Genomic DNA, 27989 nt, shown 5'->3' on the forward strand with positions numbered 1-27989 from the left:
ATGGCTCTGAACATAGCTGCGTTGGTAGCACTGTTGGTCTTCTATGCCTTGATCCTGGTGATGGGGGTCTGGGCTTCTAGGAAATCCATGAGGGAGGAGAAGAAATGTGTGGGTTCCAGAAGTGAAGTCACCATGATAGGGGGACGCAACATCAACATTTATATTGGCATTTTCACAATGACAGGTGAGAAAATACAATTTGTACGACGATGCATACGTCATATATCAGGGATTCACAAACCTTTTCATGTCAAGGACCCCCAAATTGATGTGAACGCCGACCCCCAATCTGAAAAGCTGTGCCAGGGAGACTTTTCACAATTATTGCAACTTTTTACAATTGTTCAAGATATCCAAATGTTTCAAAAACAGCTGAACTACAAGCCCAAAAATATCTGAAGAAACTTAATTATCTGAAAAACATGCATTGTTATAGCCTTCCGAGAAAATAGTTTCACAAAGATTGGTGGTGTCATCTTTACATCAGTACCGCTGGGTCTATATGTACAGTTAGTCATCGCTCTCCACCAGACTTTGTCAGTTTGTGAAACCATTGTCTGGATTTTTGTAACCAACATCCCATTGTCAGCTTTAGGTAGAGCAATAATTCTTCTGTATTCTGTTCCCATGCTGTAGTTTGAAAACCATTGTCTAACAATTTGACAAGCATCTGGACACATGTCCACTCCAAACGTATATCTAACACACTATTAAATAATCCCTGTGAAAATATAACATGTTATAAAGGCATACATGGAAATGGGTGCCTATTTTATTTCCAAGTGACAATGACAAGCAATTCAATTCAAGCGATATGGAAACAATCAAACATAGCCTATTTGCAATGTTACAAGTTAGTTACAAGTAAGTGCTTTAACAGTCATTCAGATAAGATTGCGGATCTGGCTCAGACCTAGGCTATACGAGCGCTTATGCGAGAGCATTTTCGGGAGTCGGGACAGGCGCCGCTGTAAATCTTTTCATGGACTCCAAACTTATATACCAGCTACGTCCTCTGGAGTTGTGTGCAACCTTAAGGATAAAAACCTGACCCTCCAAACCTGTGCCCAGTGCAGGTGATCTTCACACTGTGGATTTATTTGGGCCATGGGAGATCGGAGATATAACCATCCTAGTACACCAGCCTTCATCCATTAATGTTTATGCATTCACTCATCAATCACTCCACACACGTTCAGATTATGACTGCATTGCCGGGCTATCTTTCATGAATGTGGCTTTCATGAATGTGGCTTCACGGCAGCCCGTTACTCACAGGGAATACATGATTGCTTATTTTAGTGTAACTTGAACGCAAACTGTGCATGTTGGTAATGTGTTAAATGAATATACAAACATATTCCATGCATGACAATGGGATTGGTGTCATTCATGTAGGCTGCTAGCCTACTTGATAACAATGGTACCGTTACGGAATACATGAAAGACTGCTGTTTACACAGTGTGGCAAAATGCTACACAGTTGGGCTTGCAAGTAGGTGTGTGTGCGTGTGCGCGTGTGTGTGTGTGTGTGTGTGTGTGTGTGTGTGTGTGTGTGTGTGTGTGTGTGTGTGTGTGGTCGGATGCGGACATGACAGGCAGCGAGGCGGGCAGGGGAAACTTTTCCTTATTGGCTTTCCATACGTAGTTTGGTCGTATTCCGGTCGTTCATGTCGTAAAATCGGGTCGTTTCGAGAATATTTAAGGGCGTGTTATTTAAATGACGGTCGGTTTCTGCCGTCAGATTTATCAAAGCTCAGACCAAATGTACGCTAGGATTGGCTGTATAGGATTGCTTGATAAATCCCACATGGACGTGAGCGTTAACTCATTCCTGGGCTCAAATTTAAGCTGGTTTCTACGTTCCATTGATGAATGAGGGCCCTTGTATCTCCATTTCATCTTTATAATAAAATAAAATTAATTCCCTACTTTGTACATAGCGTATGACAGCGTTGTGCAAAAGTACTGAAAAGATTTAATGCATTGTGAGCATGTAAATGTACTACTTTTGAAAATGTGAGAAACATATAGTGACATGCCCAAATTAGGGACACCAGGTTGGAAGTGGTTAAGTCTTCCATGTGGGCTTTCTGCAGTAAATATTTAACCAATGAAAAGTATTAAGAGCTTGTGGCTCTCAATACTACATTGGATCCATTGGAATACAAGTTCTGTTTTTTCCATTTACTGAAAGTAAAGGTTTTGGACTTACGGTACCAGGTTTCTTCCTGACAGCAACAATTTGTGTTGTGTGCGAGTGTCAATCTAAGTGTGTGTGTGTGTGTGTGTGTGTGTGTGTGTGTGTGTGTGTGTGTGTGTGTGTGTGTGTGTGTGTGTGTGTGTGTGTGTGTGTTCATGTGTATGTGTATATGTAACTGTGTTAACTGTGTTAACTGCTTTATCTTCATCATCAGCCACCTGGGTTGGAGGAGGCTACATCATGGGTACAGCTGAGGCTGTCTACACTCCCTCTCGTGGCGTCATCTGGGCCCTAGGGCCCCCTTCATATGTGCTGTTATTCCTCGTTGGTAAGAAGCAGCATGTATATTCTTTCCATTTTCTGTACATTGTAGTCCGGGAAGAGCTGAGATTTAAGCCTGTGTATTTGTTTTTAGAAAAAAACACAAAATACACTCCAACATCTTGTTTATTATGCCCTCAACTTCACTAAAATAGGATTTGGGTACAAAATTGTTGGGAAGATTTATGAACATTTTGGACCCGCAAAATATTCATAGAACTGGGGACCCCCCAAAATAATCATATTTGAACTGGGTAACCCCCAAAATAATCATATTGGAACTGGGGACCCCCCACCCTGATAAGCACATGGAATTGTAGGAGTTGAGGCATTTAATTTTGTTTCCTCGTTTCCACAGATAAATAAATACGTTTATTTAACCAATGTTTGACCAGTTTTTATAGTATAGTTTGTTGGTTACTTTTGATGCAATAATGTTTTTTTTCTTTTAAATTAAATTGTCACTTCACTGTCTTCTGTGGACGTGGACCCCCCTCATCACCTTAATGTTGTGTCCCAACAGGAGGCTTGTTCTTTGCTAAACAAATGAGGTCTCAGCGCTACGTGACGATGATGGATCCATTTCAGCATCGCTATGGCAACGCAATCACCACAGCCCTTCTGCTTCCCAGTCTCCTCAGTGACATTCTGTGGGTGGCCGGCACCCTGTCTGCCTTGGGTCAGTCTCATTTCCGAGGAGAAAAGCCTGGTCACAACTTAATGCAGAGTAGAGCTGGGATCGGGCAGATTTTTTCAGCCCGAACACGTCCCGTTACCGACAGATTTGTGTCTGACCCGAATCAAGCCCGACCATTAATTATTAATATGCGTCCGACCCAGGGCCCGGCACCGACGCTTTTTTACCCTCACTTTTATTTTATTTCTTTTTCTTTGAGGAAGGCACTTTATTCGTCAGGCACACCTTTTCCACAGTTATCATCAATAGCCTTTATTAATATTCAGTCTTACCATCATTGACGATTGACATCAGTTTTTAAGGCAGGCTGTTAATATGATCATCATGGATCGAGTTATTTACTCAACTGTTGACTGTTTAACAGCTTATAAATCAAACTATTAACATTTACCAATCCAACCATCATGGTTTACATGTTGTCATGGAGGAAGAGGATAGCATCCACAGTGGACGGGTTCAACCCTGTCCTCCTCTGCTCAATGGTTCTTCCAGCTGCGCTAAAGTTACGTTTGCTGCTGCCAGGGTTGGGAGGGTTACTTTTAAAAAGGAATCCCCTACAGTTACAAGTTACTTGCTAAAAAATTTAGTCAGTAATGTAATCCCGATTACTCCATTTAAGAAGTAACTAGTAGTTACTTTCAGTTACTTTTGGATTACTTTTAAGCAAAACTCTATTTAATTAGATAAAACACGTTTTACCATTGAAAGCAGGCCTGGAATTTCATCATTTTAGGTGCAAGGCCACTTGGCCTTTGGTGTTGTCAATTATCTGAGGGCACAAAGGCCAAACGCCAGGGCAAGAAGGCCATCAAATAAAACGATGATTCCTCGGAAATAATGAATTTAACTTGAAGGTTAAGGATGATTTAATTTTAATATAGTACAAGACAAGTGTAACTATCTGTGAAATATAACTCATTTATTTCATAAAATTATGTAGGCCTATTGGGAAATTACCAATATTTGTACAGTCATAGCCTATTGGTCTCAATATTTGTCACATTCAGCCCTGGACTTCACTGACAGTAGGGGTCACATCAATCACATTAGAATCACAGATTAGAGATTTTATGTATTTTCCCCCACAAGTTATTTTCATTCAAATTAAATGTGATTGAACTTGCACTATTAATGACTTTAGTTGCTTTTTCACAATTTAAAATGTAGTATTTCTTAATTATTAATAATTATAGCTTGTAGATTGGCTTTTTTCACCATTTTAAATTGTTTTTTAAATTTTTAAAGGAACAGTTTTTCCAACCAACAGTGACAACATTTAGCCTATATGGTTCTGTATCAGTGTATGAGTCAGTTTGAGCAGATTTCATTCTAATTGGCTACTATGACTGCCTATGAATTTCATGGGCCTGGGTAGGTCACCCTGGCCTGGCGGAGATCTCAGCAGCACAACAGGTGAAGGCAATTAACTTAAAGAGGAGCTGCGCACCAAAAACGGCTCAAACGATGTGAAACTGTCACATTCTATCTGCTGAAATAAACTTCCCACTTGGATCATTGTTAATACACGAAGAGAACATGGATATTGTTTGCAAAAGGATTATATTTATTGTCCACCAGAACGGTGAGATCACAGCTTCTTTCTACTTTTGTATGATATTGATAGCCTAAACTTTGAATCTGTTTGCAGTTATTAATTTGTATTGCTGTTGATCCGACGTCGTTTTCTCTCTCTCTCTCTATCACTCTCTCTCGCTCGCTCTCTCTCTCGCTCTCTCTCTCCCTCTCTCTTTCTCTCACGCCCGCACGCTCTCTCATGCTGTCTTTCTCTCCCCCCTCTCTCTGTCAAAAGCGTTGCTTGGCTTCCGCGCATTTTAAGCTGGAATATAGTCTTGAAATCAAACCTACCACTGGTTATGTGTAGCGTTGCACTTGATATTGAATCTCAACCAGAGAACTGGCGTCTACCATTACCATATTGACAGAGGTGCACGCTGTGCGCCCTGGCCATCTCCAGGAATCCATTGCAGTCTGTGCGGAGTGTGCGATCTTGCGGGTGGTTGTTTGGTGTTATAATAATGTATAACTTGTTTGTAAAATTGATGAGGGGAAGGGGAGAATGTAATCCGCATGTAACCCCCGTTACAACACCCCCGTTACTGTAATCCAGATTACACATTTTAAAATGTACTCTAAGACTTTTTTTTTATTCTGATTACGTAACGGCGTTACATGTAATCCGTTACTTCCCAACCCTGGCTGCTGCTGCTGCTCACTGGAATCGCCAGAATGCTCCTGGCAAGTATGCCTAGCTTCGGGTAGGTGGGATGGTGTTCTCGCCACCAGCCCAAAACATCCCTCTCGTTGTTCATGGGTGATTCCGTGTGGAATACAGTTCGACTTCATCAATGACATTATCCACAGGTAGATTGTCCCAGTCCTCAAAGTCCAGTGCAGCTCTCTTGGGTGCAGGAGGGCCCTCACCTGCGGCAGGGTCTTCCTCCTCCGGTTCGGTGTTGCTGTTGATGTCGCTCAGCTGTCGTCGAACCTCAAGAATCAATAATTGTCAGGTGTGATAATGTTCCCATTAAGCGTTCAGTACTAATGGCACAGGATTTGATTATTGATGACCAGGGCATCAATAATAATATCCTGTGCCCTATAGTAACAGCAGTTACAGCACTGTAAATAGCAACAAGTCAATAACAATAAAACCGAAAGATAAAGATAATAATATAAAGTGAGAGTTACCTCCTGGTGTAGCTGGTCTCTCATCATTGGATAACATTCTGAGCTGGCTGTATTTGGGCCATAGGAACGTGGCTATTAGTGATGATCCTTTATCTCAACTTTTCGTGCAAGCACATCTGGGGATATGGCATCGATGCGGTTAACTTCTCCCCGTCCTTCTAGCTTCTCACGCAGCTCTTGGTACACAATTTGGACAGTTTAAAGTGAGGTAGACCGTACTAAATCTCGTGTCCCCCATTTGATTGATTTGATGTAATTAATATGTACCATTTGAGTACATACCTGCATTCCATATTCCATCTGTATGTACTCAAATATTAAATGCTTAAAATTGTGACAGTGAAAAATAATAATATATATATATATATATATATATATATATATATATATATATATAAACATCAACAGCCACAGTGGCCGGTTGGGAAAATGCTCTTAATACGCTATTTTAACGTTTAAACCTATTATTAATATTATTATTTGGATAAAGTAGTACAACGATTCATAAAACTCATCATAATCATTTAATGTTTTTATCATGATCTGACAATGTCAGTGCGGGTTCATTCCTGCTGCTGTGGGCAGAAGTTATAGATCAGCCTATTCGTCGTACGATGGTGTCGCGTGTTGAAAATATCAGAGCTACAAGCTCACAACACGTCGCAACGCGCCGCATAGTGAGCTTGTATGTCTGCTATTTTCGATACGCAACAACACCGGCATACGGCGAAGCACAAATTTAAAAAAGTGTATTTTCGACGTGAGGTGGGGGGCTCAGAGTGTACCCACTAAGTAGAGTAGGCTTTCAACTCCATAAAACAGTCTTTGTTTTGATGAGTAGCAAAAGCGTATTCATTTTTTACTTAAGACTACTGTGCAGCCTGTGGTGCCTGTGGTGCGTGTGCAAAGGCTCGAAAGTCCCTTAGTGTCAAGGAGAACTCCTTCTCAGTATTGGCCCAGAGCTACATGAGATGTAAAGCTCAAAACATATATTAATTTGTTTATACTGTGCGACTGAGTCGCACAAGCAGTTCACTCGCGGCCACTTTATTCAGTTATTTTTTGGGCGCAACACCTCTGCATGATAAAGTAGTAGATAGATATTATTTAGTTAACTATAAAAACAGGGAGATTGCATCTGTGATTAAGTGGAAAGAAGCGCAGCGCTAACGTAACGAGGTGTAATGATCAGTTGGTTGGTGCTTGTATCTGCAAACACGTATGTGACGTTAATTATAATATGGCCGATACATTATTCTTTGGCCGATAAAATATAATCCTGTCGGCCATGGTGGCCAGCTCCAAAATTGTCTAGCGGAAACCCTTGTAGGGTAGAGGCAACTTAGGGGGCTACCTGTGCCAGCTGCCCTGGATCGAGGGCACGGTATTATACACATGATCGTTTGTATGGTCTGAGAGCAGCGATTACGTTTGAGCCCTGGTCTGTCACCCACACCACCTTATTGAGCACATTGAGGTCCAGGCCGTATTCTGTTACTAGGAGTCTGATCATTTCTCTCCTGATATTGGCGCCTGTTTTAGGGTCCTCAGGTGGAAACACAGCTGTTGTCAACACTTTGCTAATCAGTTCGAATTACTTTGTAATGAAGTGGCAAGTGATTGCCATGTAAATGGATTTGTGGTAGTCCTCTGTCCACATGTCAGTGGTCATTCCAACTGCTTTCACTTCACTAAGAACGTCATTTAGCTTTTCAATCAACTGCTTGCGTTTCTCTGCAGCCATCTCCTTGCAACGCTTAGACACGGTTGTGCGCTTGGGAAGTACGTCCTTTGCCGAGACATGTCCATATGTAACACTGATGTGAATTAGCTCTTGCGTCAACTCCATAAAACCATCTCCTGCAACTGAATGAAACGGTCTTATGTCTTTGCTTTGATTTTGACTGCTGTGTTATCTTCTTTGAGGAGGTAGTACCAAAGCCAGTAATAGTAGTCTGCAAACTGCCCGCGCTGTAGCCGGTATCCTGCCTTTGCACACACAGACACATACAGGTGTCGATTCATGGGTGTATAACCAGTCCACTTGCTGTCATAATGCATCAGGTCCCCGCAACCTTTGCACTTCACAAAACCAACGGCATCGTTCGTGTCTGCATTGACAACTAAGCTGAAATGCTTCCACAGCAGCGATTTCCTGTTTAAGTTTTCAGAAATAAACTTGCCAGAAGACAAGTAAACGTTTACCTCCCCTGGCCCCAACATCGCTAGTCTCTCACTTTCTCTGTTTGTTTGTTGTGACCAGGCCTGGAATTTCGCCATTTTAGGTGCAAGGCCACTTGGCCTTTGGTGTTGTAATTTTTTGGAGTGCACAAAGGCAGAATATATTATAAGAATAGTATAACTATCTGTGAAATATAACCCATTTATTTCACAAAATAATGTGTTGGCTAATGACCAATATTTAGTTATATAGGTCTCAATATGTCACATTCAGCCCTGGACTTCACTGACTGAAGTAGGGGTCACATTAATCACATTAGATTCACAGATTAGAGATTTTATACATTTTCCCCACAAGTTATTTTGAAATGTGATTGAACTTGCACTAATAATGACTTGAGTAGATTTTTCACTGTTTAAAATATAGTATTTCTAATATATATAATAATAATATAATATATATATATAATAATAATTACAGCTTGTAGATTGGCTATTTTCACGATTTTAAATTGTTTTTAAATAATAATAAAAAAGGAACATACAAGATTTCCACCCGACAGCGTTAATATATAGCCAATATATGGTTCTGTATCAGTATATGAGTCAGTTTTACCAGATTTCATTCTAATTGGCTACTATGCCTGCATATGAATTTCATGTGCCTGGGTAGGTCAACCTGGCTTGGCGGAGATATGCCCTGTTGCGCACACTGCTTAGGCCTACAACAGCAGGTGAAAGCAATTCACTTAAACGAGGGCTGTGTTGCGCACCAAAAAAATGGACTAAAACTGTCATATTCTAGCTGCTGAAATAAACTTCCCATTAAGATCATTGTTGACAAACGAACAGAACATGGATGTGGTTTGCAAAAGGATTATTTATTTCTTGTCCATCAGAGCGGTGAGGTCACTCTTTTGTATGATATTGATAGCCTAAACTTTTAATTTGTTTGCAGTTATTCTGTTGCTTGCTTTATATAAAACATTTGGGGATTTCGCTGTATTTTATCAGATGTATTCATCTATATTTTGCTGTTGAAAAAAACATCGGGCACATCGGTCTGTAGGACTACGGAATCCTCTCTCTCTCTCCTCTCTCACCATTGATTTGTTCAACATGCTGCGTTAGATTTATCCCCTGTTTGGCCCGGTAATGCTTTTGTGTCAATTACACTGTGTTGCGGGATTCCGACGGTTCATAGGAGGCTCAAAATCAAACCTAACAACCACTGTGCATGTTGTAGCTGCGCAGCTCAACCAAAGCGACTCGGGTCTAAAAAAAAAACCTGTATTGACAGGAAAATCGCGCAGAGGAAAACTGTGAAATCAGTTGCTGGGCGCAGCTGGGGCACCACGGCAACTGTGGCCGTGAAGGCATGTCATTATTCGAGGGGCACACGGCCAATGAGAAGGGCAACGATCGTGGCCGCCGTGAAATTCCTGCCCTGGTTGTGACACATATGACATTCCCTCAAAAAAACTCCCATGAATGCGTGTGCGTCGTTGTCAGGACAACGCGTAGTGCGTTGTCACGTAAACCAGGAAGTAGCACACAGACACAAGTGAGCCTCTTTATTTGGTGTTTAGCCCAGGCGGACAGTATTTTTACACTTTATTTTCTATATATCAACAATATGACCGATCCAAATCGAATTCCGACCACCAATTATACAAATGCGTCCGATGCGTATATAGGCCGAGGAGGCCGAGGAGGCCGAGGAGGCGCGCCTCGCGAGTGCTCGCGCTGACCGGCCGATGCTCTGCTAGTCGACACAGCGCCGTCCGAGTTGTGAACCGATAGGGACAGAATAGTTATTTTCATGGATCACTGTGTGTGTGTGTCAGCGCACATGCACGCACGCACGCACGCACACGCACACGCACACGCACACAGACACACACACACACACACACACACACACACACACACACACACACACACACACACACACACACACACACACACACACACACACACACACACACACACACACACACACACACACACACACACACACACCCTCCCTCTAGTCTGGCTTGCATTGCCCTCTAGCGTTGTTTTTACAGAATTGCCTGAAAACAAACGCTCCTTCTTCAATCTCCCTGGTTCTCCAATCACCCTGTAACATATATATATATATATATATATATATATATATATATTCCTCTATTAGCCACTATATCATTATGCTGCTGTGTTTTCTTAGAGAAAGACATATCCCTCTGGCTGTATAAAATAAAATAAAAATAGCCACACGGGGCAATCCACTGCACAGCTGTGGCCGTTTGAATCCAGCTAGTTTTTGCCGTAAAGCAAGAGGAACAGAGATTTTGGCATTTTGCCACAGCAAATAAACAGGAAGTACAAAATCAAAATCTCGTCTTTCTCGTCAACAGCAGGCTGAGCCATAGCAGAATCCGGCAGGCAAAGAGTTAATAGATTCCTTTGAACTTCAAAGGGGTTGTGCACTGAGTTGATTGATTGGGCCATAAAAGTGTAAAACGTGTTAGTGCTCTCTCAAAGCAATGAATGCATCAAAGACAGCAATCACTTTGATACCCGTCAGAGAGGGGAGGTGTGTACTCACACAGATCTCTGATCCTGCCTAGTGTCCCTTTAGTGTACCCAATTTCCTTGGGTGGTACTTCCGCCAAATTCCGGTACTTCCGTTTAGACATTCAGCCGGCTAAGTCTTGTCCACCGTGGGTCAGTCATACTTTATATCACTGTTTATCAATGTTGTGTCCGGGGACCACCTGGGGTCAAAATGGACCCTTACAGGTCTGTAACTCTGAGTGTACAAATGGCACAAAGGATGCAGGCCTTACTTTGTAATGTCATTGCAATATCAATGTTATTTTACTCTGTTTAGCTGTTAGCTCTGTCCACTATTCAGGGTTTCCGCAAGGCATTTTTTGGGCCGGCCACCATGGCCGGCAGGATTATATTTTACCGGCCAAAGAATACATTTACCGGCCATATTATAATTAACGTCACATGCGTGTTTGCACTGCATACATGCACCCAACTGATCATTACACCTCGTTACGTTAGAGCTGCGCTTCTTTCCACTTTATCACAGATGCAATCTGTTCTTGTTTTTATAGATAACTAAATTATATGATCTACTATAGTCTATATCATGCAGAGATGTCGCTTGCCAAAAATGAAATGAATAAAGTGGGCATGAGTGAACTGCTGCGTAACGAATACCAAAAACGCCCGCTCGCCCCAAAACACAGTCGCCCCGGGGAAAATCCGGCGGTATTCGCCTGGTATTCCTAAATATCAGTAAACTATGCCTAACCCTAACCTTATTCCTAATCTTAACCTTAGTAAAACTATACCTAATCCTAAACATATTTCTACCCTTATCCTCAGTAAAACAAATACAAGAATACAAGAACCGCTGGTCCGCCTGAAAAATGGGGGCGAGGGTGTTTTGGGGCGAGTCCTAATTACCCTGCGCCACAGCCTTTCCCTGCACAACACCGTCGCACAGTATAAACAAATTAATATATATTTTGGGCTTTACATCGATTATCATTCAACCTTGATATGCAAAAGTAGGTTTTGTTTTGTTTTGTTAACGGTAATCATGATATATGTGGCCTTGCGCGAGGTTGATTACTTGCCTCTATAGTTGCTTTCACCAACTTTCACCACTTTATTCATTGCAGACAGACAGTCACTGTGCTTGCATAATATCCACGACCCACACGTGTTCGGGACGGGTCCCTTTATCGACAATTGGGTCCGGTTTAGTTCAGATTCTATCACCTCGGAAAATCACGGTTCTGTTTATCAACACCCGAGCGAACCACCCTACTCAGCGCTGATTAGGAGGAGACACAGCTGTGTCTCTCAGCTGTGTTGTGACGTATAAAAAATAGCAGACATACAAGCTCAAAGACGTGCTGTGAGCTTGTAGCTCTGATATTTTCAACGCGTGACACCATCGTACAACGAATAGGCTATTCTATAACTGCAGCGCACAGCAGGCTGTCGGAATTAAACCACACAGTCAGATCATGATATAAACTTTAAAGGGTCTACACCATGAATCTAAAAAAATATATATATATTTAATATCATATTGTTTATGTCCCTCAAACGTTTTTCAAAAGGTTTGAGCCTAAATCAAGCCTCAGATATACTCATTCCAACTAACTTCTCTCTGGCTTATAAAGCACTTTCACCTGCAAGTCAGGGACCAAATCAGTTTGGCCTGTTTTGAGACCAATTTACCGAAAACCCCAAATTTGCTGTGAAAGCCTGAGTGTTCAAACTGGGGTATTTTTGGGGATAGAAGAGACGTACGGGAGACCAAAAACACACAAAAAAGAAGAAAAAGTTAACATTCATGGTGTAGTCCCTTTAAATGATTATGATTGTAATGGTTGTAGCCAACTACTTTATGCAAATAATAATATTAATAATAGGCTTAAATGATAAAATAGCCTAATAACAACATTTTCCCAACCGGCCACGGTGGCCGGTGGTGTTTATAATTACCGGCCAATTAAACATTTTACCGGTCAACGGAATCCCTGCCACTATTGCTTATCAGTCAGTACTTACTACCTAGAGCTCCAAACGGGTTTCAGGAGCAGAAACAAGAAAGAAACGGAAACAAAAGGATATTTTATAGGAGCAGAAACCAAAATGGAAACATCATCATCTTTAGTTATTAGAAATTAGACATCTCCATTACTGGTTAAATAACGTTATGTTTTCTTTCCTACAATATTTAACAACTACTAAAGTGCGCTCCGTGGAAGGCATGTGAGGTTGTAAATCTGCTATCTTCGCTGAAAGTTTGCCTATTTTCGTGGTTGGTTCACATGTGCAGAGTTGGGACACTAGGGTTCAATTGGCTTATAGAGACGTATGTATTGTGTGTTTTTACAGGTGGGACAGTCAGTGTGATTCTTGATCTTCATTCGTCCTACGCCATCATCCTGTCTGCAGGTGTTGCTATCACCTACACAATGCTGGGAGGCCTTTACTCAGTGGCCTACACCGATGTCATCCAGCTGTTGATCATCTTCATCAGTCTGGTGAGAGCAGACACAATAATAATAATAATAAGGGTAATAATAATAATAATATCTCAAATGTATATTTGAGATATTACTAAGGCATAAAGTCAATAAAAACACTGGAATGAAGAGAAGGGAGGGGGGGTTAGCTGGGGAAAGCCATATTGAAGAGGTGGGTTTTGATGGCGGTTTTGAAGGTTAGGAGGGTGGGGGCTTCTCTGAGAGTATTGGGAAGTGTATTTCACAGAGTTGGGTCAGCAAAAGCTCTATCGCCCCAGGTACGGTACATGAATGGCAGGGGCGGCACAGCTGAATGGGTAGAGAGCCTGACTGGGAAGCAGAAGGTCTTAGGTTCAATGGCAATTATGTCGAGGTGTCAATGCATGAGCAAGATCCTTAAGTTTACTCGTAACTGCACTCGGATATTTTCACAATTTTTCTTTTTTCTTTTGGAAATATTTTGGGAAATATATATATTTTGAAAGAGTGTGGAGGTTTTGGTACATTTTGGAAAGTGGATAATGCAACGTCCATCCCCCATCCCCGATAGCATTGGAGGTGCAACTCCTCACTGGCGGTGAACATAATTAAGGTTTCGAGGCCTATCAGGCTCGAAGCCTTATTGAGATTGTAGGCTTTCTTCCGCCGTTTTTTTAGTTCTGGCCCAACCGCGTGGTCGCTTTTTACGAAACTCGGCAATATGGTAGAGGGCTATGCCAAACGGTGAAGACCCGAAACTCACAACCATTGGCCAAAGGGTGGCGCTGTAGCACTCAATTGAAAAATGCCAACTTTGAACAGGTACAACTCATGCCCTGTTTGACCCACAGCCATGAAACTTCAATACACACATGCGTCTCGTCATGCCTAATAACTTTCACACTTTGACTTTTGACCTCTGACCTTTTGATCTCCCACCATTTTTAATTATATGAAAAGCAGTAAAAATCTAGCTTTCTGGGATCTTTGAGCAATCTGCACAAAATGTTTTACACATGAACTTTGGACCTATGCCGACAAACGTGAGTAAGCGGATTTTCCAAAGTGAAAACATTAAGCTTTTATGAGCCAATTAATATTACAGTTTTAAGACAATTATTCGTCTGCCCCTAACACGTTCATACAGACTCACGTTTGTTTGAAACTTTGCAATAATGTAGAGGGTCATTCCAAGTATCACTGAAACCAATCTTACTCCAATTGGTCAAAGGGGGACGCTATAGATTTTTTTTGAAAATGCAAACTCTAAACAGGCAAAAGTCATGCCTCGTTTGGCCGACAGCCGTTAAACCTGCTTACACATGTGCCTTGACTCATGAGGAACACATCTATCACTTTGTCCAGTAAGCTCCGCCCTTAGATTGTCTGCAATTTTGAGCAGTTTGAAAAACATTTAAACCCAGGATTTCTGAGCAATTTGCGTGAAAGTGTGTCATCTGTGTGATCGCCGGTTCAAATCCCACCTCATGCAGACTTCATCTCAATTGCATTGCACACAACATGACTGTATCAATGAATAAACGTGCAATTGTTAAATGAAACGTTTATTTGAGAGTAGTTATTTTCAATGTATTACGTACTTCATTCGCCCTTTTGTTTTGTTTTGTTGGATTCTCCTTTCTCACTGTCTGAGGCTGTGGATTGAGTAGCTTGATCAGTAGAGTGTGAGCCTCATGTGCCGAAGGTCCCCGGTTCAAACCCCACTCATTACAGTTTACTTTTAAATTGCATTGTACAAAACATGACCCTGTTAATTCAGACATGTGCAATTTTTAAACAATAACATGAAATGCTTTTTTGAGAGTAGTTGTTTTTTTATGTATGACATACTTTCTTGTGAAAATAGCCGATCTACAATCTCAAAACTTTTCAGATAGCAACGTGTTGTGAGCTTGTAGATCGACTAGTTTCACTAGTTTCCATTCCGAGGAGACAAAAAAAAAACTTTATTGGTAAATGTTTTGTGAACCAGTGATCTACAGTAGTTAGCGAAACAGAGGCTTGGTTCATAACGGACGGAAAAAGCTATAGATATCAAGAGACACCATCAGGGAGGCCATATCTCTAGCTCAATGAGAAGAGAGGCAGCCTGTGAATCCATAGGTCGCTGGTTCAATCCCTGTCCCCAACAATGTGTTGAAGTGATCATCATTTGGAATTCTTCATTTTACAAATAGTATTTCTTGAGGTTAGGTCGTTGTTTTACTGAGGTTAAGGTTAGTGAGGGTGGGTATAGAAAAGAGTCATCTAGTCAGCAACCTTCCCCCTATTTAGGGGTGGCCATAGCTGAGTGGTTAGTGAGCCCGCCTAGGGAGCCAGAGGCCCTGGTTGCCGCAGGTACGATTCCAGGCCAGGCCAGCAAATGTGTCCATGAAATGAAATTTGTCCCTGAGCAAGACTCTTAACCCCTAATTGCTCACAGGCCCTCATTGGAAACAAGACCGTAAGGACTTTCATGAACGGACCTGTTAAAGGTTTCATGACGTTCAGTTTTACCACACATTAAAAGTCTTTGTCATGGTCCTTCAAACGTGTATAGAAAGTTTTAACAAAAAAATCCACTCCATTGATCCATGGCAGGTGTTTTTCTCTCACATTTCTAAAGCCTTTTCAACTGCAATGAAAAAAGAAATCTTTGCCTGCGGGTGTCGCTGGTGAGGGATTTTGCCTGTCAATCATCGCCTCTGCTCCGCCCCCCCAAAGGAAAGGATAGGGGAGGGGGGGATGCGAGGAGGAGAGTGGGCGGGATTAATCGGCTGTGACCTCACTGCCGAAGGGCCAAGCTCAGATTACTTTTCAGCCTAATTATTCAGAAAACCCCAGACCACAGAAAATCCACTGAATGTTCAAAGTTCAGATTTTTTGGGTGTAATTGAGGTCATAAAACCCCCCAAAAAACATAAAAAATTAAAAAAAGTGAAAATGAATGTCATAGAACCTTTAAAGGAATTATCCTTAGCCTTTACACTGTCTACCCGCAAGTCTGTAGGTCCCTGGTTCAAACCCCAATTTAACCAGTCCAAATATAGTTTACTGAACAAAAATCATGATTTTGTTAATTAATGCAGGTTCACTTCTTCTCTATTCCAATGGATTGGATCCACCCCTCTCACCTGCTCTCACTCATCACCAATCACACCTGTCTTCACTCGCAACTCATTAGTGGCCTGGTGGCTTTTTCTTTGAAATGATGTTTAGTTTTTCAAATATTTAACTTTAAGCGCCCAATGCCACGCTATTGGCCATGGCCATTTAGAAGGTAGCAACATTAACAAACAAATGAGTCTATACCTGCAGCAATGCTCTGTACACCAGGGAACCAGATTACTCACATACTGTGTTGCTTTTGCCAGGATTCGATCCCATGACCTTGCGGTTCAGAGTCAAAAGCTCTTCCAACTGAGCTACCCAGACACAAGAAATTTATACATTGACATTTGATGAACGTGCAACTTTTACACTACAGATTTTTTTTTACAACACTCTCCGATTTAATCAAACAATCTAAGCTGTGTGATATATACATTTTGAGTTAAGACCATTAATATCAACCCATGTTCCTATGCACTCTAGCAATCAGTGCACCTGGTGATACCTAGCCTGTCAGTCATTGGCTCCTCAATGGTGGTGAAAAGTAACTACTGTATGTACAATTACTCAAGTACCAATACCAGTGCTTACAATGCACAGTACAATTTTTAGGTACTTTTACTTTACTTTCCATTTTTGTTACTTCTACTCTACTACAATTACAGCAGATGACAGCTTTAGTTACTTGTTACTTTGCAGATGTAATTATTAATACAACACCTACAGTAACCACATACAGCCGATCTACAATGTGACGCGTTATGAGCTTGTATGTATATAAAAAGCAACCCATGCTGTATGATAACTTACCAATATGAAATCCAATTCTGTCTATCCAATGGCTCAGTCAGTACTGCGGCCATAGCTGAGTTGTTAGTGAGCCCGCTTAGGGAGCCAGAGGCCCTGTTTGCCCCAGGTACGATTCCAGGCCAGGCCAGCAAATGTGTCGATGAAATGAAATTTGTCCCTGAGCAAGACTCTTAACCCCTCATTGCTCACAGGCCCTCATTGGAAACAACACCGCAAGGACTTTCATGAAACGACCTGTTAAAGGAATTATCCTTATCCTTTACACTGTCTACCCGCAAGTCTATAGGTCCCTGGTTCAAACCCCAATTTAACCAGTCCAAATATAATTTACTGAACAAAAATCATGACTTTGTTAATTAATGCATGTTCACTTCTTCTCTCTCTCTCACTGCCTCTCTCTCTCTCTCTCTAACTCCCTCTCTCTCTCTCTCTCTCTCTCTCTCTCTCTCTCTCTCACTGCCTTTCTCTCTCTCTCTCTCTCTCTCTCTCTCTCTCTCTCTCTCTAACTGCCTCTCTTTCTCTCTCTCTCTCTCTCTCGCTCTCTCTCTCTCTGCCTCTGCCTCTTCCTGCCTCTGCCTTATCCCTCGAAACCGCTTATTGCTGCTTGCAGCTATATTTCAATTTAATGTTGTTGAACTATTTTTTGTTCTGTTTTATCTTGCTTTTCCCAGTGCCTGTGTGTTCCCTTTGTAATTCTCCACCCATCATCATCTAATGTGACACTCACACCTTTACACTCATCGCCCTGGATGGGGGAGCTCAAGACGGAGGACGTTGGAAAATGGATCGATGAATTCCTCTTATTGGTTAGTTGTTGTTTCCCCCAAATCCTATTCATGTCTGTCAGGCCGAGACCTTCAATGTCCATATTTCATATTTTTTTCTCATACATTAATGCCATATTTTATACTTATGGTATGACAGTGTTGCACAAAAGTAGGGGCCTACAAGCTGGAAGATCTAGAATTTTCACAGAATGTTTGCCTCAGAATAGCTATAGGGTTCATGTGGTGACTAAATAATAACTGCATTGGATCCATTGGAACCCAGGTTCTTTTTTCCATTGTCTTAAAAGTAATAGTTATAAGCTACAGCTACAAGCTTTCCGCCTGACAGCGGTGATGTCCATGTGTGCACTTGTTCAGTTCCTTTGTTTTGTGTCTGATGGTATTACTACTATATTTCCTTTATTTTATTTGGCTTGACCCCAGTCTCTGGTAGCCTGGTAAACCATCCCCCTTCCGGAAATCTCATTTGCATTTGATTTCAGGAATTAGTCTGGCATGAACTCCTATTTGGCTATTTGGCTGTGGGCGGGAGCTAGTACAGTTGACTGACAACCCCTTCAGCCAATCAGCAGTTCGTTCCACCACCACCACAGAGCAACGTGATGCAAGGGGACATTTGAAAGGGCCATGCCGAAAATAGGTTGCTTTATTCGTATACATGAGTGTCACTACCCACCTCTGCCGGTTCTCTGAATTTGTATTTTCAAATAGGCTCTGTCATGATGAATTGACCACATATATGAAGTTAAACAACTAAATGCTATCCAAAAAATATCTTAAAAGTAATTTCCGTGCCACAAAAAATAAGTTTGAGAGCGTTTTTAAGTTTTAATTTACGGCGGAGAAAGTTTTAATGGCGGCCGTTCGTTGCCGTTCGTTCTCACTCGGCTGCACTCGGCTCCATTCGGCTTCCACCTGATTGGCTGTCGTGGGCTGTCAATCACGTAACAATGAGCGAGGACGCTGATAGGAGAGTTCATGTTGTGAATGTTGTGAGATTTCCAGAGGGGGGGGGGGGGGGGGTTTACCAGGCTAAGTCTCTGGTGTATTAACTCAGCTGTGTGGAACCTAGAAAAGATCACACTCAGTGTGAGTAAGTGGTGCCTGCTTTGTTTGTTTATGCTGGTATTCAGGCGGTACTACTCAGTTTGATGTGTGGGCGCTGGTATTCAGACGGTGCTACTCTATTTGATTTGTGGGCGCTGGTATTCAGGCGGTACTGCTCTATTTGATGTGTGGGTGTCGGTATTCAGACGGTGCTTCTCTATTTGATGTGTGGGCGCTGGTATTCAGGTGGTACTACTCTATTTGATTCGTGGGCGCTGGTATTCATGCGGTACTACTCTATTTGATGTGTGGGCTCTGGTATTCAGGCGGTAGTACTCTATTTGATGTGTTGGCACTGGTATTCAGGTGGTACTATTGTATTTAATGTGTGGGGGCTGGTATTCACGTGGTGTGTGTGTGTGTGTGTGTGTGTGTGTGTGTGTGTGTGTGTGTGTGTGTGTGTGTGTGTGTGTGCAGTCCCTGGGAGGACTGTGCTTCCAGTGCTTCTATCAGAGGGTCCTTTCTGCTGCATCACCTGCTCAGGCCAGAATCATGTGTTTTGCATCAATGATCATCTGCTTCATCTTGGGGATTCCCTCATTCATCATAGGAGCAGTGGCTGTTTCTGCAGGTACTTTACAAACACACAACTTGAACACACTGTTAAAGCTGCAATCCGTAACTTTTGTCCTATCCAGGATTCGAACCCTGACCTCCTGTTGTCCCTGACACCAACCTCCACACCATGGGCGACCGGGCCTTCTGTTACACAGCCCCATGTCTGTGGAATGCCCTCTCTGACCACCTGAGAGCACCACAGTCCACTGATGCTTTTAAAAATGTTCTGTTTGTTTTTCTTACCGAGTTTTAATTTCAAATTTTGACCCTTTAATTTAGCCTAGTTGGGTCTCTTGAAATTGTTTTGTTGCCTATGCTGTTTTATGCCATGCTTTTAATCTGTAGCACTCTGAGATTCTCGTGAGAATGTAAAGTGCGTTATAAATCAAATGTATTATCTTACTACTATATAATTGACAAAAGCTCAGAAAATTCGTCCGGGAAAGCACAGGATCACTCCACATAGCCTGGTAAATTGAAAGTGTAAAGTGATTGACAGCGACAGTTGGCCAATCAGGTGGCGAGTTCGAGTGAGCCCGAATGGCACCGAGTGCAGCCCTGAATGCAGCCGACAAAACACGAACGGCAGCCATCTTTTCTGTGTGCTATTTTCTCCGCTGTTTTTTTACTTCAAAAAGCTCTCAAACTTCTATTTTGAGGCACAGAATTTACTTATAAGATATCGTTTGGATAGAATTTAGTTGTTTAACTTCATATATGTGGTCAATTAATCATGACAGAGCCTATTTAAAAAAAATTTTTTAGAGAACCGGCAGGGGTGGGCAGTGACACGCATGTATCCGAATAAGGCATCCTATTTTGGGCATGGCCGTCTCAAAAGTCCCGTTGCGTCACATTAGTCTGGTAAACTGCTGATTGGCTGAAGTGGAAAACGATCATTGGCTGAAGGGGTTGTCAGTCAACGGTATTACTCCCGCCCAACTCCAGCCCACAGCCAATATTGCAGAATGGGCGATCAGGCTCTGAAATCAAATGGAAATGAGATTTCCGGAGGGAGGGTTTACCAGGCTACACTCCACATGCCTCCAAGACCCGCCACAGACTGTTGATCAGAGCTCTGGCTACGTTTTAGGCATCTTACCTCACCTCGATCAGTGATCAGACTCTCGGCTTGATTGATTCTCTGATTTGCCTATCAGACCCTCAGCCTGATCTGGCAGGTTGCCATAGCAACCAGATACAGGAAGTCTGACCTCTTTATCACCGAGAGGGGCCGGACTTCGCATGACGTTTGTGCAGAGTGACTAGGCCAGTGCTGTCTGGACCAACCTCGGATCGGGCCTAGATAGTTATTATTATTATGAGACCGAATTTCTACCACTGAGTTAAGACCTGCTTGGCCAGGGGAGAATATTGCCCTTATGAGTTTCAGGCAATACCACTTGTCAACCTAGCATGGAATCCAGACTGATTCGCTCGGTTTGGCGGATTCGTTTTTTCTGACTTCACTTCCCAGTCTGGCCATGGTCCTATTTGACTCGTATTTCCAAACGTCACCAATTACGTAGGCAAGTCAGGAAGTGATCAGAATTTTACATTGGAAGTCGCTGGTCCCCCCACAGACAAACTAGAAGCCTCTGCGCCTGGGTGCCCGCGTACCAGACTTAGAAGCAAAGTGAGAAGAAAGAACCTGCCGAACAGAGCGAATCAGTCTGGATCCCAGGCTATTATCAACCAGTAGGGGTCCAACCTGACACCTGGGTCTACATTTGTCAATGGAAGAGTATAGGCAGACCTCCTCCAACCACTGTAGTATTAACATACTCTACAACACAGATTGGTTCAAATAATGTTTACAAGTTCGAGATCGCAGCTTTAAACGGGAGCGTGTCTATGTTCCCCGGGTTCTATGTTCCCCGCTTACCTTACCCTAAACCTAACCCTAACCCTAACCCTAACCCTAACCCTAACCCTAACCCTAACCTTAGTGGGGGAACATAGAGCCCGGGGAACATAGGGATGACCCCCTTTAAAATCACACTCTGTAGGATTTTGGATATCATTATTCAATGGCATATTTTCACAATAATATCACACTAACTATTCCACATAAATGTGTTGTGTCCACCAATAATCTAAATACTGTTTTTATTTGCGAGTGTCCGGCCCTATATTCCCACTACACTGAGCTTTTGTCCTCGTGAGATGAGAAAAGTCTGGGCATGATGTTACATTCCCACCAAATAGCCACAAAAAAAAAAAAGCATGCACGTGCAGGAAGGCAGTAAGGCACAACAAATGCAGCAACACTCCTAAACAAACCCATATGGTTTGAATGTTATCTTTAGGAGCTATCTATCTATAAATCAAACTAAAATTTCATTTTTATCCCACAATTTTGTAACCCATTTTTCACCCAGTGCCTAAGCTTGTAATCTTGGGCGCTACTCTCCCTCTGCCAGACTGGGGAGAGCCCCGAACCGAGCTCATGCCTCTTTCAATGCATGAGGAGTGAGCAGGCCGCTTCTTATCACCTGACAGGGGGGAGTTTCCCCGATAGGACGTAGCGTGTGGAAGGACCAAGTTATTCCAAAGAGTTCCTTTCCCCTCTATCAGGCGACCCGGCTGACCATGGGGGGAGGCAGTATGGAGACCAGGATTACACAGAAAGGCCCTTTCACCAACCCCACCTAGGGTATGGGCACTGATAACGCAGAGGAGAGAACCCCAGCACCCACAGCGTCCCCGGCGGGGATTATATAAATCAAACTGAGAATTTAATTCCAAACATAATCCCGTATTAGCGAGAAAAAAGATGAGATCAAAAGTATAATGCTACTACAAGCATGCTAGCTGTGGCTAACTGGAATGCAATACTGGAATTTGTATTACATTAAATCACATTTGATGTGGCCACAGTCACCAAAATACCAAAGAGAAAATAAAAAAAAAAGACTTAAAAGGTTACATGACATTTATTTATATGTTTCTGTTTTTTGTTTTGTTTTATGACCTCAACATTCAGTGGATTTTCTGTGGTCTGGGGTTTTCTGAATAATTAGGCAAAAAAAAGTGCTGGGATTGGCCCCTGGACTTTAACGTCATAGTCCATTAATCCCGCCCCCTCTCCTCCCCTCCCCGCCCCTCCCCTTCCCTATCCTTTCCTTTTGGGGGGAAGTTTTATTTTTTCATTGCAGTTGAAAGGGCTTTAGAAATCAGAGAGAAAAAAACCTGCCATAGATCACTGGAGTGGATTTTTCAGTTAAAACATTATAATACACGTTTGAAGGACCATAATTAAGACTTTTAATGTGTTGTAAAAGTGAATGTCATGAAACCTTTAAAGAAGATTGATTCTGTTCCTAATTGTTGCCATCTTGCTGATCAACGATGACATATTTGTCATTGGGCTGCCCTCTGCTGGTCCACTGACTATAAGACAATCTTCTCATCACTTTGGATGTCCGGTTCCCCCTTTCAGACTGGAACCAGACAGAGTATGGTCTTCCAACTCCGTTTGAGCGAGGGGAGGCAGGGAATGTGCTTCCACTGGTCCTGCACAACCTCGCCCCGTCCTGGGTGTCTGTGTTGGGCATTGGGGCATTGGCTGCAGCCGTCATGTCCTCCGTAGACTCTGCCATGCTTTCTTTTGCATCCATGTTCACTCAGAATATCTACAAAGGCTACCTCAGGAAACAGGTTGGAAACTTTGCTTTGTATTTACTTTAATTATTATTATTGTGTCTGCATGTGTGTGCCTGCTTGTGTTTATGTGTCTTCATGTAGCAGTGACTATATCACTTTGCATCCTGCCAAGAAATGATAAACCGTTGTTGTGATAAGCACAGAGGACCTGTAGGGCTTTCAGCTACACAAAATAGGTTCTGGTGTGATAGCAGATGGGTGCTCTATTAAAATTGCAATCCATAACTTTTTTTGTGAATAAAACTTTAAAAAATGAAAAAAACTAAATTGACAATTCCGTATGTTAATACAATATAACTAACACAATTGCAGTGGTTGGATCTGCTCTTCTATTGAGACGTTTTGGTTGGGTAGGACCACTACTGGTTGACAAGAGCAATGGCATGAAATTCTGAGGGAAATGTCTTGCCCTCCCAAATTAGCTGTCCGTTATTATCTCAACAGTAGAAATGTCAGCACTCACAGGGGGAACAAACCGAATCCCGGGTACAACATGGTACAACTTACCATCCTAAATCTCTTAAAAATAGTCTTCCTGTATCACATTTAACCATGTTAGACGGATATGTAGCTCTGATGAGGAATTTCGAGGAAAAGTCAATTATCCTTAAAGACTGTTTTGAAAAACGTGTTACAGGGAAGAGTGGCTATAATGATGTAATATGTATGTTGAAATGTCCCTGTGACCTTGAGAGCCCTGAATAGCAGGATCACTGAACACAGGAATGCCCTTTGTACCTATGATGCATCCAGTCCAGTATTTCTACTCCACTAGGTGGACCCGAATGAGCATTTCAGCATTGGAACAGTATTAGATTAGTATGATTTATGGACTCCATTGATTCATCATCATGATTAGGCCTTGCACTCTGATTGTATGTGTGTGGTCAGTGTGGATGCTGTGATTTGCTGTTTCCTCCCCCAATTGATTGCACATCACTAAATTGGATGAGATCTTACTTGGAGGGAAGAGAGCAAGTGGTTGACATCAACGGAACCATATCCTCATCCCTCCCGGTGAGCTGCGGGGTTCCTCAAGGCAGCATTCTAGGGCCGTTACTGTTCCTACTATACATTAACGACATGAATGCTGCCTGTAACTGCAAACTCTTCCTGTTCGCTGATGACTCGGCACTCCTGATCTCGGGTGAGGACAAGTTGCAAGTTGAGGAAGCTCTCAGCTCCGAACTTTCCAAAATCCGTACCTGGCTTACCGATAACAAACTGTCACTACACCTTGGGAAAACTGAATCCATTCTCTTTGGGACCAAACATTCCCTCAGTAAGATGAAGGTTAATGACTTCAAGGTCAAAGTCGATGACAAAATCATCTCTAGCAAAGAAGAGATTACCTATTTGGGATGTATTCTTGACAAATACCTGACAGGAGAAAGCATGGCAACAAAGGTGGTCAAAAGAGTAAACCAGAGAACCAGATTTATGGGCAGAGTTTCCTCTTTTGTCAACCCTCAGGCCCTCAGGACCCTCTCAGGGGCCCTGATTCAGCCCCTTTTTTGACTATGCTTGCTCCTCTTGGTACTTCAACACCTCAGTGTCACTGAAGACTAAGCTTCAAACCTCCCAAAACAAACTGATTTGACTACTTCTCGTACTGGGGCCCATGACCCACCTCTCTCCCACTCACTTTGCCAGCCTAGGCTGGCTCAGGGTGGAAGACAGGGTTAAACAACTAAAAATGGGACTGGTCTTCAAAATTGTAAATGCCGATTTGCCCAAAATGCCCCCTATACCCGCTTATCTGTCAAAATACCTCCAAAAAGTTAGTGACACCCACAGTCACGAAACTAGAGGGAGCGTAAACAACAATCTGGTACCACCCACCCATAAAACAAACATGGGCAAATTCTCCTTCTACAGCACGGCCACCAAGGTATGGAATAGCCTAACCCCATCCCTCAAAATATGCAGTTCGTTGGGCTCATTCAAAACAGCCCTAAAAACTCATCTTTCTGGAGGCCATAAGAGGAGGTAGTACCAGTTTCCCTGTATACAGATGACCCCCCCTCCCCTTTTTTTTGTATATATTTTTATTTTATTTTTCATGATGCTTGTTTTTGTACATAGTGGTATTTTTTCTCTGTTTTTTATGTTGATTTGAACTGTTTGGTTGCTACTATATATGTCTATGAAATTAATTCAAGGACCCCAACGGAAACAAGTCCGAAAGGACTTTTTTGGTCGGACCTTTTAGACAAAAGTATTATAAATGTAACTGTGTTGTTTTACATTATTTTTCCTAATAAAAATGTCAATCAATCAATCAATCAATCAATCGTTGTTACCTTTGAAAACTGGGACATGGAAGGTTAAACTTGAAGATTACGTTTTTCCTTTTTTTTGTGTGTGTTTGCTTCATCTATGTTGCATTACTTTTGCTACCTTTGTAATTTAAATGTGTATATTGTATGATTGTTCACTATTGTGCTAAGGTCTAGACACGCCGGTTTCATCAGCTGACGATCCCATGACCTGCACAGATATTTAAGACTGTATTTAAGATGAAGTTTCTGTCATTCATATTTGGTCTAAAGAAGAGCTTTGGCTCTAAATGTTACTCACTCGTTGGATGCCTAAATGAAAGTCACTTAAAGGACGACTTCACCCATTTTCAACCTATCTTCATATAATTAGGCCTCACTAATGCTCATGATAATATGGTAAAAATAATAATCTACTCGGCCTGTGAGGACACTTCAGAAACCTGCCTACTAGTGACATAATCGTTATTTTTTTAATTTATTGTTTTTATGCAAGAACAATGACTTATAGCATGCTAACTTTCCAGGATTAGAAAGCCTGCAGTTTCTATTACAGTAGCCTGGATTCCCCATCAATGATGTCACTGGTAGGCGGGTTTCTGAACTGTCCACAGCCCTCCTCTGAGACAGTGAGACAACATTTTAACATATTATAATGAGCATTAGTGAGGACCAATTATATGAAAATAGGTTGAAAATGGGTGAAGTCATCCTTTAAGGGAGCTACAGTGTGCAGAGTTTCTTATTATTTTTCTTTGTGCTTTTGATCCTTGTTCGTTTTGAGTCCATCACCTGCCTACAGTGTTTGACTTCATTTGATCTTGTTTGAATCCCGGGTAGGATATGAAAGTTATGGATTGCAGTTTTATTTAATTAAAGAAATACATTTGGGACCTTATCAGTGAACGAGTACACTTTTGAGACCAGAGTTTTAAGCCCGATGTATACTTTGTCGTACGATGGTGTCACGCGCTGAAAAGAGCAGATCTACAAGCTCATCCACAACACATTATGAGTAGAGATGCACGATTATGAAATTATGACCGATATCCGATTACCGATTATTTGCTGGGTCATATCGGCCGATACCGATCCGATACCGATATATTATATTATTAAATATTATATTTATATTGAGCTCATTGATGATTTTTTTTTGCTTCAAATTTTTTTTGCTGTTGAAAGTTGATGGTAAGCGGCCATTGCACTCCAGCACGAGTGCTTGTCACTTTGATGTTAAATAACGAGGCGATACAGTATACACATTCGTGTTGAAAATATATCCTACGCAGTATCATTCACTACTCTAAACTAATTTAAGATCTACAAGAAACCGTCTCCGGCTGTTCTTGGTATGGACATTAAGTTTGTTAACTTGTTTGTGACTACGAGGCTCCGTTGTCTCTATCTCTCTTCACCCACAGCTGAGCTGAGCTGAGCTCTCACTCAGAGCGTGTGAGTGAGGACGGAGGAGGAGGGGGCGGCGAGTCACAGCTGACTCTCTTAAAGGGACAGGCAGACTGACTGCTTTGCAAGTAGATAAGCCTTGATGGTCACAATATTCTTCAATATCGGTGAATATAATCTGGTTTATTTTTAGATTGGTTCGATACAGATATGGCATTTTTCGGCCGATATTGGCCGATTTCGATACGTTACCGATATAATCGTGCATCCCTAATTATGAGCTTATAGATTTGCCATTTTCTACATGCCACACCGCCATACAAAATTCGGTATTAGGCACAAGAAGGAGATCAGACAGCCAACACTGATCTGCATCTTCATTAAGACTCAGTCATAAAGCAATTTTACTTAGATTTAATATTGCATCTATGCCGTCATTTTGTAATAACGTATATAAGTAAGTCTTTTCCACTCTCTCTCAAGGCATCAGAGAGGGAGTATGCATGGGTGATCCGCCTAAGTGTGCTGCTGGTGGGCTTGGCTGGCACCGGTGTGGCCTTAACTGGGAAAGGTGTCCTGGCTTTCTGGCTGATAAGTTCAGACCTGATGTACTGCACGATCTTCCCGCAGATCATCTGTGTCGTACATTGTCCCTTCGCTAACGGATACGGTGCGGCCACCGGCTACTTCCTGGGGACTTTTCTGAGATTTCTGAGCGGGGAGCCTCTACTCCACATCCCCCCTGTCCTGACGTTTCCCGGTTGGAGGGAGGATGAGTTAACAGGGGACATACACCAGTATTTTCCCTTCAGGTCTTTGATAACGTTGCTAACCTTGCTCATCATTCCCTCAGCCTCCTTGCTGGCACGTCTGGTGTTCACCCGCCACATGCTGCCTCCTTCCTGGGATGTCCTTGGTGTCTTGAGGGAGGCTGGGAAGGCTGTAAAGGGTGTAAATGGAGCGGGGAGAGCAGAAGTAACCTTGTCTGCTGCTACTGAGACTACTGAGAATTTGCTGGCTATCTCCTCCACCTCCAGCTGCTAGGAGGATGGTAGAGCCCAACCGGTGATACATAGGTTTTATTACCAATGTTTTGTAAGACAGAAAGAAAAAGAGCAAAATCTTGAA

General features: G+C 42.3%; 1 protein-coding gene across 1 annotated transcript; it reads left to right on the forward strand.

Moving 5' to 3' along the window:
* LOC308099668 (high-affinity choline transporter 1-like) lies at positions 1-27905 on the forward strand (the record flags this gene model as incomplete). The annotated part of the gene is made up of 8 exons (XM_080448402.1): positions 1-184; positions 2418-2531; positions 3048-3203; positions 13026-13174; positions 17728-17862; positions 19405-19522; positions 22952-23169; positions 27345-27905. 8 exons carry the CDS (start codon positions 1-3, stop codon positions 27903-27905), a joined length of 1635 nt encoding a protein of 544 aa, XP_080304528.1.
* Positions 27906-27989: the final 84 nt, after the last annotated feature.

The sequence above is a fragment of the Gymnoscopelus braueri genome, assembly GCF_963280865.1.
Source record: "Gymnoscopelus braueri genome assembly, chromosome: 13".
NCBI lineage: Eukaryota > Metazoa > Chordata > Actinopteri > Myctophiformes > Myctophidae > Gymnoscopelus > Gymnoscopelus braueri.